We start from the raw sequence: 23,434 nt of genomic DNA on the forward strand, positions 1-23,434 counted from the left end.
TCCATAATTCAAGAACGGCCCATCAATTTTAGTTGTAAACATCACTAACTCTTGAAAATGGATTCCTGACGAAAAAAACTTTATTACGTCAACAACAATTTACGAAATATATGACGTAACAAAAATACCTCGCGGTTTTTATAGATGATTCCAGTTGCGGCATTGGCAGAGGGCGGTTAGGCATATGTAACCTCATACAGATAATTTTAAGCTTAGAGATAAATTTGTCTTGATGGCATTTGAAGTAAGTTTTGTATACCCAGATTTTGCAACTTAACTGTTAAAATTTACACTTTCAATTCATATATTAATAATAAAACTTTTGATAACTTTTAAATAATTTTAAACACACTTAATGACATGAATCGATCTATAACAGTAAAATCTTCCATTAATTACATATAAACTTCGTTTTGATTTTATGTTTCTAAGCTATTATATTTTTTTCAGAAATGATTTCCCTAAATATTATCTCCTTATTCAAGACTTCTGTAAATCCTACTCTTTTAGCTACAGAATATACAATACGCGGTATTTTTTCTCCGCGAAAAATATGCTATTGTTTTTTTACTGAATATTTTCAAATTTTAGGAAAACTAACATTTTATTGAAGTCGTCTCTCGGTGTTTCTCTTTGACTCGATCTCCCATTCATATTAACATAATATGTAAGACTTTGAGTCTACAAAAAAACAACACACACACTAATTCTTATTGTCGCTTATTGAACGTTCCAATTCAAACTTATTCTTAATCATATCAAAAATGTTTAATCACTGCCGGTATTTCTGGACATTTTGTTGACTTGTGAGACGGAAAGTTAAATCTGTATTTATGAGCTTAAAGTGTATAGGGCTACGTTTGATTGCTCAAACTAGAAAGCATGATATTATATTCTTATAATTTACATTTTCCTCGAACGCGAGTCTGTGTTCTCTCGTTAGCGAGGGAGTACTACTAAAGTAGACACTGTGGTTACAAGCAAACCAATGTTGAAAGTATAGTGAATCAGTTCTCCTTTCTATATATTTCTTGTCAGATTTGCATGATAATATAGTATTTGTTGGCGATTTCTTGTGAAAGTTGAAACCTACGGAAAGTTTTAGCGCACGAATATCGCACCCGAAATAAGAAGGGTAACATATTTTTGTATCCCATCAAACCTGGTCAATTTGATTATTTTTGAATAGACGTGATACATACTAATGGACAGAATTCAGACAACTACAGAATTATGTAAATTAAACATTTATTAGCGAAGGACCATTTTTTATAGTTCCTCTAGCTAGACTAAGTGTTCCCGTTCCTCTACGACGCGTTGCGGTATTCAAGATACGCTCTTGATTGAAATGCTATCCAGTATCCATTGCTCTTTTTCTCTTAAGAAGAAAATAAAATACGACAGTATATCATGGTAATTATATAAATATTTGTGTTTTAGAATTTATAAAGCGGTTACTGATATTTTCACTTCAAATGATTTTGATTATTTTAAATAATGGTTTGCTAGTAAAATTGCCTTTTTAACACCAACTTTGTTCTCATTTTTCTTTTAAATAATAACATTTAGCTATTGATCGTAAAATTGCCTTTTTAACACCAACTTTGTTCTCATTTTTCTTTTAAATAATAACATTTAGCTATTGATCAGTAAGTAAATAAGAATAATAAGATTTTTATAATTACTGAGTACATTTCACGATAATTGTGAGACGAACCCTAAATGACGTCTGTATGGGCGCCGCCATTTTGAAATGGACGTCACGTCAGGCTACAACGTAAGTCAACGGGGAAAAAATATAATTTTAACATTTTGACCATATTACTGACTTTATGAAAAAAATGAAAAACATGCCTAAAGATATTGACATCAGGGTTAACATGACATTAATTTAAATGATTTTACTATTATATTGAATAAAAAATGGAATATTCAAATTTGATGGGACAGACTATAGTATACTATGACTATGGTCACGACGTCAACTTCGACTATGCCAACGACGTCAACTTCGACTATGCCGACGACCACAAACTGTGTCTACTTTGGCTTTTACGTCTACAAGTTCGGCTTTGACAAAAACGACGACATCTATAGACGGTACAGAAACGGCGACTACATCAACGACTTTTACAACTTCTATGGGTACGGTAAAGGAAGTAATACTAGTAATCATGGTTGGTTTTTTTGTCACTCGGCGTGAGCTTTCCTTTCATTTCGAAAGTGTGAGCGCATAACCACCGCATACAGCTTTTGTAAGCTGTATACGTTTCTTTACTAACGAATACGGTCCATCGAAATAAAAAGTGTCATTGTTGTCACTTTCGGGTCACCCCTTCTTTTGACAGCAGTTTTCCTTTTTCAGAATTTCTGTATTTCTGGACAATATATAAAGACATGGCAGACGTGCTCATATTTTGACGGCTATTGACTATCTGCCAACCTTTACAACGACGGAATTACAAATTATATAGATTGATTATTCATATGAAAAGTAATGAATAATACTATCTCGTTCTCTTAGGAAACACATCAATAAAATTCATAATACATTGTTATATATTTGAGACTGGTGTTATAATCCTTGCAGAATGCTACCAGTATCATTTTATTGCACTAAGAAATGCTGGTAGATTCTTAGAATATACACAATGGATGTTTATGCATATGCATGAATTTTACATACAAGGAAATACAAAGAACATACAAAGAGTAAATATGATCAAATATTACATGATTTAAAATAGAAAAACCATTTAAGCATTGTATTTATGATAAAATTTATATTCTATTATATGAATATATATACATACATATATATATACATCTATATGCCTTTTGGTATGATGAAATTGTATCAATGATTAAGTATATATTCTAGTGTATGAATATTGTATCTTATGTGGTAAATCTTTTCAATTGCGACTGGTTAACTTTCACTGTTTGAATCAATTGTTTACATCTTGAAAACAATGAATTTGTAAATTAGATCGAACGCTCATTTAAAACACCCCTACCAAAACGCTATTGAAGATTATAATATGCAAACAAACATGTCGCATCTGAAACTCTCAGAAAGGCAATTGATTGTCTAGACAAAGCTTCCAATTTAATCAAATAGTCATTTTGAAACACAAAATAATCTGAATTAGTTGTATTTAAAGAACTGTGTAAATTTTAAATTGAGATAAGTTTTATATCAAAGATAACAGTAAGTTAAATGTCTTCAGATAGGCTAGACAAAACATGTTATTTGTTTTTCATTTATTGTATCCTTTATACAAGACTTTTTTCAAAAAGTTAATATATAACAATAAACATTATGGGAATTTCATAGTGTAAACTAGATGAAAAATGGTGACATAAAACACACAGAAGATCTTGTAAAGACTTGCCATTCGTGATGTTTTTAAAGGCCCATTATGCATCAGCAACGCTTTCACTTTTGTTTCTTAAAAACTTTATTTTATTTTTGGTATTCTATTACAGTTTCCGAATAAATACTGGTTTGCCATATGCATGAACTTTTTTGCTACTTTTGTTCTCTTGGCAAGCGGTATAATTATAGTGAATTTGTATTTTGTATGGAAGTCAAAATACTACTTTATTTACATGTTGTTACCTTTGCGACACACTGTGGCATGTTCAACGCTACTTTCTTCAGTTGTTCAGCATCTTAATCTATAATTAAAGCATGATTGGACAGATGTTTTATATTTCTAAAGAATTTAAAATATATGAATTTCTGAGACATATTGTGCCTTTAAGTAAGTATAAGTATAATATTAGGTAAAAGAATTTCTGCTTTAAGGCATATACTATAATAGTAAGGTTTTATAAAGAAATTGTTTTCTGTTGTATTCCTGCTCCACCGTTAGGTCAAGGAATTTCTAAATTACCGACACGCTAATGTAAGGTTTATAAGACTGAAAAATTGTTTCCGTTAACTCTTTATGATATAGTAAAGTTAAAAAAGCGAAAGTATTTCTGCATTACTCCAACGCTTCAGTAAGATTGCATCAAGACTAAAGAACGATATTTTGCTTTATCATTATGGTTTTACAAAGAAACATAAAACAATTATTTCTGTTATTTCCCTACATCACCTTACGTTTCAGCTTCAGTAAGAGAATAACGTTCAATTTCTATACTTGTTTCAACGCGTCTAACAACCATGTTATTGCAAAAGTCGTCAATAATTAAATTTGTGGGCTGACATATCAACAATATCTCTTCTAACATATACCAGAATAGACCAATTACTGTCTGATTTATCCCTTTCTTTGACTGACATTTTCATCCATCTTATTTTTGTTCATATATATCTTGATTTTACCACTTAGTAATTTAGTCTTTTTGAAATAGCTTGTTTATCTAGGAAGGTGCATACTGTTTCTTTAGAAATCACAATTTATAGTTAACCAAACAATCTTTGAAAAATAAAAAATAAATTTGTTTTTGGGACAGGTCTTTTGCTAGCTGGGCGATAATGTGTTTCAGTAACACACTCAATTTCAATGGATCATTTTCCATCAATTATTAATGATTTTTCATTCATGTCAGAATGTACAAAAGTTTAAGATGTAAATGTATAATTTGCAAAAGAATGTTAAACAGAAAGTGCCTAAATTTATTTGCTAGAGAAAAAATTGTTGCTAATTCCAACTAATTTTTGAAACATTAATTATTATATGTTGATACTATTTATTTCATGACTGTGATATTATATATGTAATATTACTTTTCTCTTATTTAGATGTATTATGCATTTCTTTATTTACTTATAAGTATGTGTACACGTCATTATTCTTTATGGCAATAGACATTATGTTGTGCCTTAATAAAATCTTGGATCTTAAATCTTGTCATAGAAGATAAAATTTGGACGCGTGGTTCATGGACAGAACAAAAGATGTTGTTTTAACATTTGGGAGCCTGTACTCGAAATAAACATGTTTATATGTAAGAACAATTTATGATAGAAAGCTTTCTTTTGGTTTCTAAGGAATTAAGACGCCCCAAAAGCAGTCATATTTTTGAATGTTTTTGACTGCATGCCAACATTTAGAAACAATAGAATTACAAAGTATGTAGGTCGATTATTCATAGAAAAAAAATGTTTATGGTACTTGAAGGAAATTCAGTGCACTTTTGTATCTTTTGTATGATGAAATCCATTCGAGGCAAAGTTTGATATCAGGTTGTTTTTGTTATTGTTTAACAAAATATGCTTTGTGAATAACATCAGAAATTTATCTCTTTGTTAGTTGTGTAGGAAGTATAAAGCTTTTAGAGAATAAAATGACAACAAAAAATCATCTCTATAGCAAAAACGAGATTCTAGGAAAAACGAATGAGTAACCCTTTTTTATATCCGATATTTTCTGATGGCCTGATTTTCAAAGTTTTCAACAAATAGATTTATATCTTAGGAAAAAAAGATTTAAGATGAACAACTACCTACCGTTCCTATATGATCTTGCTTTTATGCATACATCATTCACAGTTCCCTATAAATTTCTTTATTTTGTAAAGATATAACCCCAAGAAGTTTATTTTATAATATGCATTGATTTTTACTTTTTTTACATAGTTTCGTTTAAGAATGAAATTTATCTGTACAGGGCATTTTGATTTAATATTCCTGGACAGTGACATATTAACTATATACAGTATGAAACCTTGTGTAAATTATATTGAGAAGGTCGATTTTAAAATAACATAAGGTACTCATAGTTGACTTTCAACTGTAAACTTCATAACATCTGGTCTAGAAAAATCATTTAACAAATATGAGTCTGCAAAGATATAAAATAAATGGTAAACATCAAGGAAAAAACAACAACAACAAAAAACACAATCATCGTATCTGGATTGTATGACACTATCAAACATACTTTATCAACAAAATGCAGACGAGAGTTTATACAGTGCAAACAATTCATGTCAAACATCCGAAACAGATAAAAGCAATACTTTGTCTAGACGAGCTGCTTCAACATTTAATCAACATTTTTTAGAATACTAAATAAATTCGATGACTTATTGTTCAGAGTTATACAACAATGTTCTTAACAATTGGATTTCTTTCATAAATAACTTTGATAAAGACCATAATTATGTTAAATAGTAAACAGACCATGTTTGTCTAATGATCGACATCCATTTCACGGGGACAACAACAGCTTTTGTATGGTAACTTTTTCCTACATTTTCCTTTTGCTTTATAATCATACATGCACATAATGGACATTTTAAGTTTTATATCTGTGTCCAAGTAGATCTAATTATGCATTATTATCTTGCTTTAATTCATGACTGTTTCGTAAGTCATCATCATTAGAATTGATCTTTTAGTATTTTGTTGCAGGTCAAAACCTTCATAATTATGTCTTTACTCTATATATAGTTTCATTTACTTATTGTCTTGGGAGCATTTAATCAAGCGTTTATGTGAATTTTCCGGCTTATATCTGGAGAAATATAGTCCAACTGCTCTCATTATCAATATACACTAGAAAGGAGCATTACGTCTACATGAAAGTGTAAAGGGTATGCAAAATGTATATATGAAAGACAATTTGAAGCTTGCTTAATTATCCAATATTAATAATATCTGTCATATTTTGCGGTTCGGATCGCAATATCCGTCCCGAGGTGACCCGCCCATTGGGCGGTAACGAGGCTTGCCGAGTTACCGCCAATGGGCGGGTGACCGAGGGACGGATATTCCGATCCGAACCGCAAACATATGTCAGATATTTTTTCTTGCATATTCTACCATATTCCATTATATTTTAAATTCTTTATCTTTATTTTCAATGAAAATTTATATCATTACAACCATAACTACTTTCATTCAACAGCGTATGAATTACAAAATCATCCATAACGGTAAAATGACGTCATCTTTATCGTGCCATTGTACAGCACGCGACTCATCTGGAACCCCCCATGCCAGATGAAATTTCCGGCATAGGTTAAACTAACGGAAACGCCAGTCTGATATGCAAGAAGTAATTGGTATGGATAGTTCATAAACTCCGAACAACAGAAATAGATATAGCTAAAGTTCATGCAGGACTTTTCTTATACTAGTACACGTCATTCTTCTGTTCACATACGTGCTTAATTTTAGTAATAATCACATATTCTATATATGATTAAGTCAGTTTCTTAACTTGAATTCATCAATTTGTACAGTCATCTGTATCATTCTTTTCTTTAAAACATAAATAATTCTCAAAAATAAAAATTGGAGTTAAATGTTACTTGCTCAATTGTTAAAAAAAATTAGTGTAGGACAATAAACTGACAATGGAATCTCAACAATATGTAAATGACAAAATATGTCCTTTTAGTAAAGCAGTGCTATTTATAATTTGTATCCAGTAAATTTCAAACCCCTATCATTTACAGATACTGATTTCAAGAAAAAATAAGGCTATAAGTCTGAATATTTTAACATAACGCTAAATCGGTGTACACTTGTGGAATATGCAATACACATAAAATCTGCCATACAACACAAAACTAACAATGCATTTAATTCTTACCCTGCAAAGACAATATGCAGATCACATTCAGTCCAAACATTTGCACATTATTCCAACAGAAACATCACACATCCCCTAAAGCATAAATCACAGAAATGTTATAAGCACTCATTGATTCCGATTGAGGACTCGCCGTTTACTTTACAGCAATAAAAGACCAGTAAAAAGATGTAGAGTTCTTAGTGTGACGGCATTTTGTACCATATTGATCGAGACAGTGAATTAACGGCGGGGGAAAGCCTTCTATGTATAGAACCGCTCAATTGTGATCATCGGCTTGGTGTATCGATTCACAATTTCCAATAAAGCACTGTTGTGGAACATGGAAGTGTTAAGTGTACCGCAGATATTGCTGATTCTTCTGAATGATTACAACAAATTAGAGAACAGCAATGATGTCTCAAGTATTCTGGCTAAAATTGAAATTGAAACTAACAGCAAAAAACAACAACAAAAAACAACACGAAACATTTAGCATAATTTTTAAAACAAGTCACCAAAATACATATCGAATATAGATAAATGTTATTTAATCAGGCAAACCTGCAAACATAATAAACTTAACTGTAGAATAAAAATGATTGATGTTTTAACTTAAGCGGATAAAAATTAAAGACAATAACTTCTATCTTGCGCTACAAGTAATGTAGTATTCAAAGATTGCGTCACTCTATCAAATAGAGGACATTAACAACGGGATACCAAATGTTGCAGGAAATAGACAAAACATTATAATTCGTATATAAAAGCATTCTTTTCTTTTTTCAGGTTTCTATTGTTCAAAAACTCTAAAAAGAAATTGTAGAAGGCTATCATTTGTTTAAACAGATCACCCAAACGTGATTAAGTCTACGTTTAGTATTGGTGTGTATGTTCAAGTGTATATATGTAAATGCGTTTAAAAAGAAATATTGTGACACCGTAACTAAGTAGTGGCATTTAAGATGACAATTAGTTCATTTCTGGGACCAATAACTCTGTTATATAGATATAAAGTATACACAGTTGAACAGAATTAATGTTCCCATATGGCACTATAACATAAACATCTACTTTTGGACTGACGGTAGTGTTTGTTTCTTATTGGTATCGTGTGATTGTTTACTTCTATCTGGTTTGTTAGAATAAATTTTCATTGTTCTACTCAAAAATATGTTGCAGAAATGGGCATTAAGATAGATCTTTGTGTTTTCAGTGTCTAAAGTCAATGTTAATCAATTATTAACATTTTAGTTTTAAATCAATCAATAAGTATTGATTTCTAATACTTCCCTCTTTAAATATCATTTTTATTCGAAAACTTTGCCATGGAAGAGAATGTTCTTAGAATGCAATTTTGTGCCTATGTCCTTAAGAATTGTGAGGGTTATATACCTTTGTAATTATGAAATGCCGCTTGAAGCGTGTATATGCATTGATTGTTTAAAGACTTATTAAACAAACTGATAAACATACATGGTATTTGTTCGTCCCAATACCTAACAGACTTTGGAAAGTGGAATAATTAGGAAATAAAATAACGCATATGTTAAACGTGTTTGTAGTTTAATGTGTTTATAAATTTATCACTATTTCAATTTGAACATCGCCGCGCAAATAAATCGCATGTTTTAAGTCTCCGTTCAATTCTGTTCCTTCCACGTCATGTTTAAGCACAGTGAAATTAATGCTGCCCTTAGAACGGGCGTCTTTCCACATAATTTTTGGAGAGCATCGGAATAAAGCCTGTTTATTCATAAAGACATTTTTTGTATTCCGTATTAATTAAGACCGTGGGAAATCTCCAATATGGCGGTTTAACTGTATGCGAGTTGTCGAGTTTTAATCAATTATGGAGTGAAATTCAATATGGTGCTTTCATATTTCGTATTTGTTTGATAAAAATCATTAAATTACAACGAAACTGTTTCAATTTGGAGGACATGCGCTCCGACAAATTATAAATAAAAAAATACTGATTCAGAATATTTATCATCATTTATTAAGAACAAAGTTATTACAAAAAGCAAAGAATGAAAACCGAATTTGAACAGCTCAAATGCCCAAGAAAAATATTAATGATAAATCTATTAAAATAAACTACACAGTTTATTAAAATAAACTTTACAGTCTAACACTTCATACCGAACACAGAACACAGGTGGAATGTTAGGTTAAATGTTGCCCATTTGATAAAAAAGAGTTCTCAGTTACCCCTTTAAAACGGCAACCGGTCATTTTTCGACTGTCGTCTTTATAAACAGATTCAACTGTATCTATATGTATCGTTTTGATATATACATTTCAACCATGTCGGTGCAAACCTGGCGTGTGATGGTGGTAACCTTCGGTATCTCAGACCATGTTTTTTTTTTGCACTTTTGCACTGCAATTAATAAATCGGAAAAAAAGTGTTATTACTTTAAAGAGAATTCATTATGGAATGTATGTAATACAATAAATAGTCATGTTGTATTTAGTATGAGATATAAACAACAAACCATTATAAAATTATATATGGATGATGTTAGTTGTGTGAGATACATGATTCGGTATTAGTCATGTAACATATTTTATTATTAGAATATATAGCAGGTAATAAATTGTTCTAGAACAAATTATTATTATTTATCAATTAAATGTTCTTTTTCTCTTTTAATCATTGACAGCTCTATCAACATCCTTTTTCAAGAAATACTTTATTAGAATATTCAAATGATACATTTCCATTGATTTTGTAAATACTTGTTGCACTCACGGAAAATGTGCCCTTTGTGGACCAATCCATTTTAAAGATTTTAATTCTATAAATTCAAGGTTTTAATTTAGTTTTAGTATAAAATAATTAAGCTATACGGTATTATTTACTCTGTTATCTGACACGGAAAGAGACATAAATATAACGTGACCTCTCATGATGTTCGGATAAGCACTTGTCAAATAATGTTGCCCTAAATATATATTATGACAACAAATTGTACATTAAGATGAAAATATCAAGTTGGTTGGCTTTGACTTTATACCTTATAATCGGATATACAACATATTATGCTGATTGTCGTAAGTAAAATATACGCTGTTTCTATTGCTAGAGTAACAATTGACAAGTATTTTTCTAAAGAAGAATTCGACTTTGATTAATAAAGTATGGTGTACCGAACGGATTATAAGTTTCAGTGTATTAACTTAAAGTTGAAAAGCGCAATATTTCGATCACTTTCCTACGAATGCGTGAACATGTTTAAAATGTTTAAGTGCAAGATTTCGCAAAACATTACAAAATATTTTTTTTCATATAAGGGACGTTAGCGCTTGTAGGATTCATATAGAAAATTGTTCTGCCGATTTCATACAGCCAAAACGACCTAATTCTTTTTAAAATTAAGACATAATTTCATGGTTTATATTCTCACCATGTGGATACTTATGAACAATACACAAATGAACAATAATTAAAGATATCATAATAAGGCAAATTTGGATATTTTATTCTCATTCTTCAAGTATTTAATCGATTCTTCAATATTTAAAGATTGAAATGTTAAGCCTAATTAAAAATAATAAGATGGCATAAGAAGAACACACTATGCAACTATAAAATTGTCCATTTTATTGAGGAAAGGAGTCTTAAAATCTTATTTTTACAGAGAATGTTCCATGTGGAGAGCCAGCAATTCAACCAGTAAGCAGCCGTGTGGTCGGAGGGCATGAAGCTAAGGTTGGATCCTGGCCATGGATGGTAAATATGTATTGATACATGCAGGCTATGATCAATAATTAATAATTATTAAAGATAATAAAATCAACGTTTTTCATTAATTATTTTAAAGATCACAAAAACATCTGATGTACTGTAACCTATTGTCCTTATTTCTGAAACAGGTAATGCTAGCTGAAGAAGGGGTCATGGTTTGTGGAGGGAGCATTCTTAATGAACAATTTGTACTTACAGCTGCCCATTGTTTTGAAGAGTGAGTCAAACGTTATAGGGTTTTTATTTCAACAAATACATAAGAATTATATTTTCAAATAACTCAAATAACAAGTACAAACTTGCAGATAAAGATAAATATTCAATTTAAATAAAACATGCTACGACGTTTCAGTAGTCAGGTAAAGCATGTAGACATGAAGGAGTTATAATCGAGCCCAAAACAATAACTGAATATAACGAGAGACAATGTGAAGAAGATGAAGATGAAATACACTGTTTCATAGAATCAAGAGAGATAAATGCAAAGAAAGAAACAATATCTTAACGTTTTCAAAGCTTTACTTGTAGACAATAAGTCTTAAGTAATAGTTAAAAACTCTTGTCACAATATGATTTAATGTTTCTTTTTTTTCACTCAGTATGTTAAGCAGGACAGCATCTCGATGGTTGGCATACGTAGGTAAGCACCATTTGGACTATCCTGACGATACAGAATCAGCACATCATGTTCAGGAAATTATTTTACACCCAGGCTTTCAAAATGGATCAATGAAGAATGATATAGCTCTTATAAAACTTCAAGTAAGTATTTTTGTTATTTAACGGACGTTTTAAATATGTGAAAATATCTTTTTGAAACAGATATAGATATATGACATACCACAAACGTCGACACTCTAAAACAGTTATGACATTTATTATATCAAATTCTAATAATTACTGATTTTACCTTTATTAATGATATTTCATTGCAACATAATTTAACAGGTAGTTTAAGTAAGCATTGAAATGTTCTTTTAAGAGAACTTAATAGCGCTTTATAAGTATTTCTATTTCGTCTGCAACAGTTCCAAACCTACCCCAAACAAATGCTGGGGTTTTTGCTTTACTTTTGTTGCAAGTTTACCTTCAAAAGCAAGAAAGATAAAGAAATACTACTATTTTGCATGTATGCAAACACAATGCTAATTCAACTTAATAAAATTAATACAATATATTTACAATATATCAGTAGGAATTGCAAAGGTAGGGGACATGACAAAGAAATCACACAACTACTCATTGCATGTATTTCCCTTTATTTAATTTCAAAACAGGAGCCGATAGTTTTCAATGATTACGTAAAGCCTATTTGTGTTCCACCAACAAGACGCCGGGTTGTTGCCGTTAACTCATACTGCTACACAACAGGATGGGGCGACACTCAGGGTATGAGCTTCTTTTTTAATAGAAAGAAGAAACGTACTTTTTAAAGAAAGTGGCAAAACACAAAAGAAAATCAAGCATATATTTTTACAGCTGAATTATAGTTTTTAATCCTAATTCACCGCTTAAATCTAAAGTTAAATTGTAAAAAAAAAGCCCGATTGTCTGTGGCAATTTCATGACATTTTTACCTTATTTTTGATCGCATTCTTGTTATCCCTTCATTCTAAGGTTTCTTTATAACAACATCATCTGATTAGAGTCATTGAACTATGTTAATTAAGGATAAAAAACAATAATATAAATGTTCTTGCAATGCTCCCAGACGTAATAGATACCGTACAAAGAAAATGTCCACTCCTGACATTTTAAAAACAACTTGTTTTAAAGTATACGCACTGTGTAACGATTGCTTTCTAACTTGATATGTAGTTTAAATTTGAATAAATATCTTATTACATGACGTTTAAACTAAAAATTACATATCGTGTCTTCTCATTACTCAGCAAAATGAAGTTCAAAAAAAAAAATTAATAAGGCTACGCCCAAAAAATCATGTGTTACTTCTTTGCTAGTTAAATTAACCTTTGAATGGAATTTGAAAAGTGCAGTATTTAAGTAACGTTAATATTTAAACAGATAAAGCGAAAATGAAGTGTAATAAAGTAAAATGGTAATAGTTATCTGTATAAAAAGTTTTTTTAATTTTTGGTCACATTGAACTGAATTGGAATTGACGACACAAATTGTGAAAACGGAACGAGATTCAATCTTTATAACACATTTAAAACGAAGATATTACTCACGTCTGTTTGTCTTGACCATAGATATATGATATATAAGCTAAAGAAAGCATGCTACACACTATTATTACCAATATCAGCATCTTTTCGTATATAGTTTCGTCGAAACAATTACTTAATTTACCTTACTGTAGACAGACACGTTTTATAGACATTAAAACGCACAGAAATATGCTATATTTTCAGAATGTTTGGAAAATAAGTCTGATAAAACCTATAAATTATTCAATTATTCGATGTTTCTATTATTTTAATCATTGGTATTTTGTGTTTGCTGTTATTGAATTATTCATATAGTCTTGGTAAAATGCCCGACTAATCTTATTTAGAAGAAGACTTGGGAAAGATAAAGGTATATTTTGTCTGACAAAGGGGTCAAACTAGTTATGAGGGGAAGAATGCATAAGAATACTGTTAATCATGTGGTACGATAGTCATTTGAGTAAGGTTTTGTTTTCTACCCAGAGAAATTAGGATCAATCCCTACATGGACTACGACATTGTTTACCCACAGGTGAGGAGTTCTGGAAGCTAACTATATGGCTATATGATTACAAATATTAGTTGTTTCATTGTAGTGAATTGAATATTACATTTTAAGAAAAGTAATAGTGAAATTGAATAGGTGATGGAACAGATTTAAGACAGACAAACAAATCAAATAGGACATTTACACAAGTATGTATCCAATGTTGAATGAGGGTCAATCCGCCCATTTAGGCATAAAATGCAGCTTTCGCTGCCGAGTACGGATCCAGGAAATGCCCTTAAAGAATCGGAGATATGGCCAGCTGAATATTTAAATAAACCAACCGAGTCTCAAAAAATGAAGGGGATTTTAAAGTGCACATTTTCTAGATTTCTAGATACAAATATAATCGTGCAAAAACATTATGATCTTGTTTGTTTTCTTAAAATGATATCAAAACCGCCCAAGTAATAACACACAAATAAACGTTTAGTCCTCCGTATAAACACCTATTGACAGAGAAATAAATATACAAATCAATGTATAGCTAATGTATTTTGTATAACATGATATCTTTAAGTAAGTGACGATGATCCCCTTTAAATGTAGTTAAGTATGTAAAGGGTATTGTTTAAAGGGACATAAGTGTGGGAAACCAGTCTGTACATGGTGTCAGAATTGAATTTCCTTTTTTGATAGGAAAATATGTAGGATATGCATTTATAAGCTATATATTTTGCTGTCAGTTAAAGCAACGCAAGGGACAAAACTGTATAAATAATGTTTACTAATTTGTTTGGGAAGTTGCTTTATCTTTTATTAGTTATGAAATGAATATGACATGAATGTGTTAATAATACATGTAATATGAATAGAGTATAATAGAGTATAATAATACATTAAATTGTCACGGTAATATTTGAGTTAGAACTAAGCTGCTTAAGCCTTATTCTTTAGAAGAGTAAATTATTTTGTATAGGTAGAGAAGTTCAAAGAAAATTGAAGTACTTTTATTAATGCTATTTTAAATTTTAAAATTAAATGAAAAGACCAGAAAGCCTGGAATAAAACAATTACTTTTGCCCGAGAAAACATTATATGTTCTTAACCAAGAGTAAGATTGAAGTATTTTTGTTTGGAAGCAAGTAACTATACATAAGTAATTCAATGAAAATATAAATTTTCTTGTGTAATTTTTTTATGATAGGTACAGGTGACAGGAACGTGCTGAACCAAGTCATGTTACCTCTAATTAGCGACTATTTTTGTAGTCGAGCCGACTGGTACGGAACACATTTTATAAAAGGTGTAACTTTTTGTGCTGGCTATATGGGTGGCGGCCGGGATGCTTGCACGGTATGTAAAAACAATTGTATTGTGATTGTTGATAAGAAAAACGATTGTCGAAAAAGTATGTATCAGTTATGTTTGTAAAAACGGATTAAAGTCGAATTGTAATAAATAATATAAACGTATCTGTTATCCAACGGAAAGCGATGTTACAAAAAGTGAAGTATTATAAACACGTGTATATAGAGATTTATTACTTTTTGACATATAACTTATTGTACAGAAAAGAATAAATCCATTGTAAGCTTAACTCTTAGTCTCTTCCCCGGCTACAGAACCTACCCATGCGACAAGTCTAGATATGACCATACAACCTGCTTGCCTTCCTTGGTCGCCATTTTGAGTGTCGTTCCCGGGATATCATATTATTGAGAATACTAAATAAAAAATCTCTCACAAATCATTTTAATCTTCTTATGTATTCTGATATTTTTTATATTGGTGCTATAACAATATTTTTTCTTCACATATATAGAAAATTGACAATTCATCTAAATTTTCTTGCATTATTTTCTTATTTTGTCAATAATATATATTGAATGATGACCCCGAAAAATGGCTGCTACTTTTCAGGGACTAATGTTGTAAAAGTCAATCAAGATGGATAAAATGTACAGTTTGTTTTAATAATCTCCCCATTTGTGTCTCTATTTAAGGGAGACAGCGGCGGGCCCTACAACTGTAAGAAGGATGGGAAATGGTATGTTCAAGGTAGGTAATCCAATCCTGATCCTATACTTTGTTATACGTCTAATATTGATAAATTCGTGTGATGTAAAAAACGTTTCTTTTCATTCTGAATAAAAAAGTATTTTGAATTATATGATTAGTGCAAGATGTTCAGGATTTTTAAGAAAAGATAAAAGTGTCAATATTCAAACGCAATATTATCATATAAATTATGGTTTAAATGTGTATCATAGTTTGGAAACCTTTCTGTTGAAAATATGTTAAGGTTAAAAATCGTATACACACACATGCACAGTGCGTTAACTGGAGTGCCGGTATTAGTTACGCTTACTCCAGTTACCCAACTGTCGGTAAGGAATAAAAGTAGAGCACGCTCGTTGATTGGCTCATTTTTCCGGGGTTTACTTATTTTTGTAACGATAGAAAAGTCATATTCAGATGATCGTACATTGGTTACTTTTTTCTGGGGTTTCATATTGTGACAATAGTGAACATGTTTTTATTTTTGCCTATGATACAAAAGAGAAAGAACATCAAAACACTCGGCAATCTGATATATTTATACTCTGGGTACAAATCAGATAGCCTCGTGTTTCGATGCTGTAGTATTTTTTTCACTGATTGTAGTGCGCATTTCTCATCATTGATTTATGATATATTTAGGTGTGACAAGTTGGGGATTCTACTGTGCGCAGCCCAAATGGCCAGGCATATACACCGACGTTTCCAAATATGGTACTTGGATTAGAGAGACCATGTTAAATTCAGGACTACCCTTAAATGATTAATGTATTAATGTCAATATAATTTTTATAATCAATGTCCGTTTTTTGTTTTGAATTTAATTTTTGTTTGAAGATTTCTTACAAGTTATATTTATATTGAAATATTACTATCCATCAAGGTCTTTTTACACAGATTACAATCTTTGTATGGAATGACATACTCTTGAACTCCGATCCAAATTTTGAAGTTTTTTTTTTAATTTGTATTTCATTACAAATGTCATTTTAGAGTAATATAAACCGATGTTTGAAAGGTAGTGTAGTTATTAAAAATAAGATGGTTACCTACTGTTACTTCGGAGGTGAATTGTACATACCGTTTGGTTAAAATGTTTAAAGAGGTGTATTTGTAATAAGTCAGACCTTACATTTAAACCTGCATTAGGTAGTCATATCTCGTATCTGCGCTTAAGATTTTTTGTGTTTGTTTTTAACGAAACATACAGAGAACAAAACTTATAAATAATGCACAGTTGTAGATGAAACTTGTAATGTGATATTAATATCTATTATATATTTATAAATGATATATTGAGAAATATTGATAAAATAAGATGCGTATTTTCATTTTTTCCGTATTTTCACTGCAGTGAAGCAAATTTTCCGTATTTTCACGTGTCTTGCCAGACTACTTTCTGCTAAATTCAGTCAGTATTCAAAATTTAAGGGAATAAGGGAAAGCCTTTCAAACTGTGATGTCAAAAAAAGAAAAATATATATAAACAGAAACAGATTTTTTTTATAAACAGAATTTTTTATAAACAGGATTTATTTTCATCTTGTGCTACGAAAATTATCATATTTCACTCGTGGCTTCCAACACTTATGAAATAAATCCTGTATGTATGGAAAAAACCTGAATATCCTCTCTCTATATATAGACTATATCTGTAAGGTTTTCCATTGACAGCATAAACCTGACAATGATATACATTTACAGCAGAATAGACCTTAGGCAGTTTTTTTCTGATTTTTTTTTTACTTTTTATCTGACAAATACACCTTTTATCATTTTAACCCAAATATATGCAACTGACCTCAGAAGTAACAGTAGGTAACCAACTTATTTTTGGTAAGTGCTCTAATTTGCACGCACCGGTTTGCATTACACTGAAGTGATAGTTGTAATGTGATACAAATGAATAAAAGCTTCCCGCAGTTATTCTAATGTATATTTTGAACTTTTATGGCTGTGTTATTAAAGAAAAGCCCAATTCACGAAAGAACTGCTTCATTTTTTTCGCCGCATCATGGTATTTGGGATATAAAAATGTCTTGTGTGAAAATATAAATTTTAAAGAAAATTGATTACGTTGGCATACAAACATGGTTTATTTTTAAATGAATGTATGTCAAATATTTTTATACAAAAGATGTGTTTCCGCCATCTGCAGTGATGAATAGAACCTCGTTGCAGAGTCTAATGTTTAACATGATTAAATGGATATATTAATGTCTGTGTATATTACAAATTACATTCCCATCACCTAAGAGTGTTAGTCGTCTACATCTTTCAATTTATTGACATAAGTAATATATTATCTATAAATGCATGTAGGTAAAATGTCTTTCCTTAACATAGCCAACAGGATATAAGTTGCATTTCACATCATTTCTATGGTTATTTTTTCATAATTGTATTAAAAACATATAAGTAGTTTATTATCAGTAAATGCCTGTAGGAAAAAATGTCGATTTCTTAACATGGCCAACAGAATATTTGATGCATTTATATCATTTTTATATATTTCATTATTGTATTAAAATGAATAATTACTATGCAATGGTATTTTTAGGATTATTTTGAAGCTTAAAGTCACATTTGTCAGAAATAGATAGTTTACTTTCTTTTCTTTTTTTTCCATGCACAACATAGGTTGTCGAGCAAAGGGATGTCACTCTGATATGGTCATAAAAGTGAATCCTTGTTGTCAAAACATGAATGTTTCTTCTGACTATATTTTAAGAAATAGTTGTTTACAAAAACAATATAACAGAACTCAATATAGACTAATAATAAAGCAAGACAATATTGTACTTAAAACAAGAATGAATTGCTTCGTCTAAAATATGTCATCAGTTACTAGTACATTGGTAGATAGGTTGTTCTGAATTTTTAGATATTTAACAAAGAATATTTGAGTCTTTGAGGAGAAGAATATAGAGGATATTTGTTTGTTTGTGTGGGCTTTAAAAACAATATTCTGTTTCTGAGAATACTATTTTTAAAGTTCACGAGATGAAATAAAATTACATCTTACACAACAAACAAACAAATTTTCTTTTTATTTTATGATTAAAAACAAGTTGTAACGAAATTTCCATAAAATTAATTTTAATATTAAAATGAATGATCGCCTTTTTAAATAATAAAAACAAACAATTCTTGTAGGAGAAAAAGTCCAACCATCCATCCATATTTCTGTTACTTACTGCGAATTTATATTAGACCTGGCTTTGTTAAATATAAGCGGCAGCCATTTTTTAAAGTTGTGTATTTCACGGGAGGAAAATAATTGTGTTTGATTCAGAGGGATATCAATTGGATTTATTAGTCATACACCTTTTTTAAAGAAAGAAAACTTATTTGAGGATTGTTACAGACAAAAAGTAAGTGTTGACAGATGTGAAAACATTCGAAAAGCAGCTAGGAAAATGGAAAACTTGGAACTGTTCAAAGGCTGGCTCAGGAACGCTGGGTTGTTTACTTATTCTTCGAGCTGATTGCTCTCATTGCTTTTCAAGTTTTCATAAAGCATACGGCAGTTATTGCTCGTAGGATACTTTAATATGCCCAAATGTCATCAAGAGCAGTTTTGCATGTGGAAGGAATGTATTTTTCAGACTGTAAAAATGAAACAAAAAAAATTAGAGACGAAATTGGGTGATTGGAATTTGAATGAATAGAAGTAAGTTTTCTTCTTTTTATTACTTTTGACATTAAAGTTATTTATCAATTTCAGCTTTGGTTTTCTTTAAACATCCTGACATTGTCAGAATTGTCAGCAAAAATAAAATTGAGATACCACATGGAGAAAAATCATAAAAAAGTAGTTTTGTCATTGAAAAGTGTGAAATTATATTTTGATAATGTTCACTGTGAAATTATCAAATATAATTTTCACGGATAAATCAGTAATCCACTGAAAAGCATAAAATAAAACATGATAAATGCATACTACCTTCTCATATTGAGGTGTTGTGTCTCAGAGTAATAAGGCTCCAGAATATTATAGAATTCAAGCTATAGGCAGAAATAAAACAATCTACTAGATTAATCAATAGTAAGGCAGTAAGACAAACTTTATTTATAGTATGTTATGGTTAACAGTACAAAAATCTTGACAAAGCGTGATCCCTCGAAAACATTAATTTCAACGAAATTACATGAACATTGTAGACTCGGCGTGATTGAAGGTTCCATGCTAACCGGCGTATTGAGTAATATGCGGATGTTTCTAAATTCAAAATGTCACCATTACCATGATAAAATGTTGAATTCTGCTTAAGCAGGTGCTAGGGGGTGGGAGGGGAGGCGTGGACGGTAACTTTCACTTTCCATTGCAGTCCATAAACAGGCTCAATCCAACCGAGCCTGCAACATTTTCAATTTTGTCGTTTTGTGCATTCTTTAGGGATTCTTTATTTCTCTATATTTGATTGAGTCTGTACATGAGGAATAATGAAAAAGTGCAACATCCCTCGCGTCAGCAAGCAGCGGTTTCAGCGCTACTCAATTTTCAATTTTTATTCAAAATAAAAACATATTTTTTTTAATTCAAATTTTCGGAATTTGTTAGAATACATATATTATTAAACTCATGCTGTAGTAAATCCTCTTTTATATCAGGCTCCATTGTTAACGTGCAATTATTTCACCAAATGTTTAACGTAAGGGCGGCAGGGGTTGGGGTTGGTGGTGGTAGTTGGACTAGTGGCCTAGTGGTTCAAGCCTTACTGGGGTCATGACTATGTTTTCTTTATATGACACAAGTATTGGTTATGTCCAGGAAGTGGACTCGAGAGTCCTACAGTTAAGATACAACTTAGGTCACTATATCGAGCTTAAGTAATAATGTTTAAACTATATACTTAACCACTTGAATTGTACTCGTGCTAAATTCTTAAGGTCTCCGAGTTGCATCTGATTCGTTATAGATCAGTTAATTTTTATCTATTAGGCTCTTAAATACTTGAGAAGGTTGAAACTTAACCTTAATGAAAACATTAAAGAGGATCAAACATTTCTTGGATAAAATGTATGCAAAACTACAAACTACGAATAGTCCTCCAAATTACAGGAAACGAGAACATTGAATTTGATTTCCTGACAGAAACTTAACATACAAAGATGAGTTGCTTCACGGAGTCCTAGAATATGATAAACAAGATCAACAAGGAAAGGCGGCGTTCAATGAACGCAACCCCCATATGACCCAGCAACAAGAAGCCCGTATTCAGAATCGATACTTACACTCACACTCAATGAGTAAATCCCATATAATTACCTAACGGTCAAGACAGTCCTTACCTTTCAGTAAAGTGGTATTCAGGTTATAAAGTAAGTGTCGAGTAAACTCAGGAAAGTTGAGAATCTGTGAGATTAGGAGGGGGCTACCTTGAGGTGTCCTCAATAAAAAAAATACTGAATACCACTAAGTTTTGAGTATTGACTTTGAATTAATTTCGTCCCATATACATATAAGTGCATCACATACGCGAACTGACAGTATTTTACAAAATAAAAGTTGAAAAATAGATACTTAGGGATAGAGATGATCCCATTAAATGTATGTCAGAAGTTGAATTTTATCAAAAATTTTGATTTTCAAAGGGGTGTACCCAGTGTGATACAAGTAGTATGAGTGTATTCAGCTCCCGGGATACCAGTACTTATGCCAAAATGAATGAACTTATATGATTTCAAATTAGAAATGTCTTGAATTTCCTCTTATCTATGAAAATGACTGTTCTTGTGTTAATCAATGTGGCCATCGATGATTCTGGATGATTTGTCGTATGCGTCTAAATATAGGCATATGTAAGTTATATCACACTGTTTGAATTTTGGAATTGACATAGAATTAGCCAATCTATATATTTGAAGATATTTCAAAGGAAACATGACAGAAAAATATCTTCATGGCGTCATGAATAACCATGGCATAAAGTTAGCGTTGACGTCTGAGTAATTTAATTAAAAACAACAATCAAAATCCACGTGGCAAAGCAATATCTTGAACATTTGTTTAGCATGATTTATGTAAAATACTCTTTACTTAACGAGTATGGTGTTTCATTACTTAGATCCAGTTTGTAATTTTAAAAACAGCTGAATAATGATTTACTGCTTCAGTCGTTAGGTATTTCAGCATCACATTCAAACAGGGTTGTTTTGTTTGTTTGTTTATTTTCTTTCTTTCTTTTTTGGGGGTGATTATGTACAAAAAAAATCACTGAATTTGACTCAAGAAATTAAAAAGGTAAGGATTATATATTTGCAAATACCAACGACAAAGATTTAAATAAAACAGTCTTGCTAAAGGCACGTTATCCCTCTTTCTATTTTAATTCTTAAGAAAAATAATTAAAAAGTATTTAAAGTTGCACTGAACGTGCAGTAATGTGTTATGAAGGCAGAAAAATGTAAACAATGCAGAATTTTGACTTCTATATAAAATGATAATGCACTATGATTATACTCTTTGCAAAAGTTGAAATTTTGATAAATAAAATACAGTAGATCTTCGGTAAGTCGAAGTTGAAGGGACTTGCGTAAAAATTTCGACACATCGGGACTTCGACTCATGAATCGGTCTGAATTTCCTGACCAAATTTCAACCCGTGACTAGCCCTAATTATAAGATCTATAACGTAATTTTCTTTCATTCATTAATCTGATATTTTACATTATACAATGATAAATATGACATGTTAAGTAACTTTTACTGATTTGGACTAGCTGTTGACGTATACAATAAAGTTACAAAAGGCGTTAAAATACGAAAGGGCAATAACTAAACCAGCTTATGGTAATTTTTTCGTGTGTGATTATCACGCGAGACCGGGTCACGGAAGTACTCAAATGATTACTGTTTACATGTACTTTCAAATACCATTACGGCAATTAAAATAGTAACCATAAAAGCTTTTTTTACACATTCAAACGCATACAAAGGCTGTTTGGACACTCTCCTGTGTAATTAATACCTGTCACTAAATTTGATCGGAAATCGTCTTCGCGGCCAGAAAAGGTGTAGAGATCGAAGGTGTCAAAATAATCGAAGGACCTCGACTTATTTGTGGTAAATTGTTCTAGATTTATTCTATACGGACGACGAAAAAACTTCGGCACATCGAAAAATTCGACACATAAAATCTCGACTCATAAATAGGTTTTTATAAGGAATATATAAGGAAAAAAATCAGGACTTTATTTTACTTCGACACATCGAGAAAATCGACTAATCGAAGTTCGACTCATAGAAGTTCTACTGATAGAATTTCTGAGGTATAATGGGCCTTTAAAATGTCATAAGATGATTAAAAAAGGAAACATAATTTTGTATTGCAAAATAATTTTCATTGACATAAAAAATTGAATGCTACTTTCAAAATAAAGTTAACGCTATCGAAATGTTTTTTTTTCAGTTCTAAATGCC

General features: G+C 30.9%; 2 protein-coding genes across 3 annotated transcripts in view; one reads left to right on the forward strand and one right to left on the reverse strand.

Moving 5' to 3' along the window:
- Positions 1-7,794, reverse strand: part of LOC132759319 (adhesion G protein-coupled receptor L2-like) — a 43,208-nt gene extending 35,414 nt beyond the window's left edge. The window contains exon 1 of the mRNA XM_060751074.1: positions 7,557-7,794. The gene's annotated coding sequence lies outside the window, so the exon portion shown is untranslated. The remainder of the gene's footprint in view (positions 1-7,556) is intronic.
- LOC132759320 (serine protease hepsin-like) lies at positions 6,052-16,807 on the forward strand. 2 transcript variants are annotated; one of them, XM_060751076.1, is made up of 8 exons: positions 6,052-6,195; positions 11,183-11,274; positions 11,418-11,506; positions 11,889-12,051; positions 12,567-12,678; positions 15,155-15,303; positions 15,954-16,008; positions 16,651-16,807. In XM_060751076.1, the coding sequence occupies exons 2-8, from the start codon at positions 11,272-11,274 to the stop codon at positions 16,773-16,775; spliced, it is 696 nt and encodes a 231-aa protein (XP_060607059.1). In that variant the 5' UTR covers positions 6,052-6,195; positions 11,183-11,271; the 3' UTR covers positions 16,776-16,807. The 2 variants fall into 2 exon arrangements, with proteins under 2 accessions (XP_060607059.1, XP_060607058.1); XM_060751075.1 differs by lacking the exon at positions 6,052-6,195 and adding an exon at positions 10,414-10,595.
- Positions 16,808-23,434: the final 6,627 nt, after the last annotated feature.

This window comes from Ruditapes philippinarum, unplaced genomic scaffold (assembly GCF_026571515.1).
Source record: "Ruditapes philippinarum isolate M1 unplaced genomic scaffold, ASM2657151v2 ctg1546_1_1_1_1, whole genome shotgun sequence".
In the NCBI taxonomy this organism is placed as follows: domain Eukaryota; kingdom Metazoa; phylum Mollusca; class Bivalvia; order Venerida; family Veneridae; genus Ruditapes; species Ruditapes philippinarum.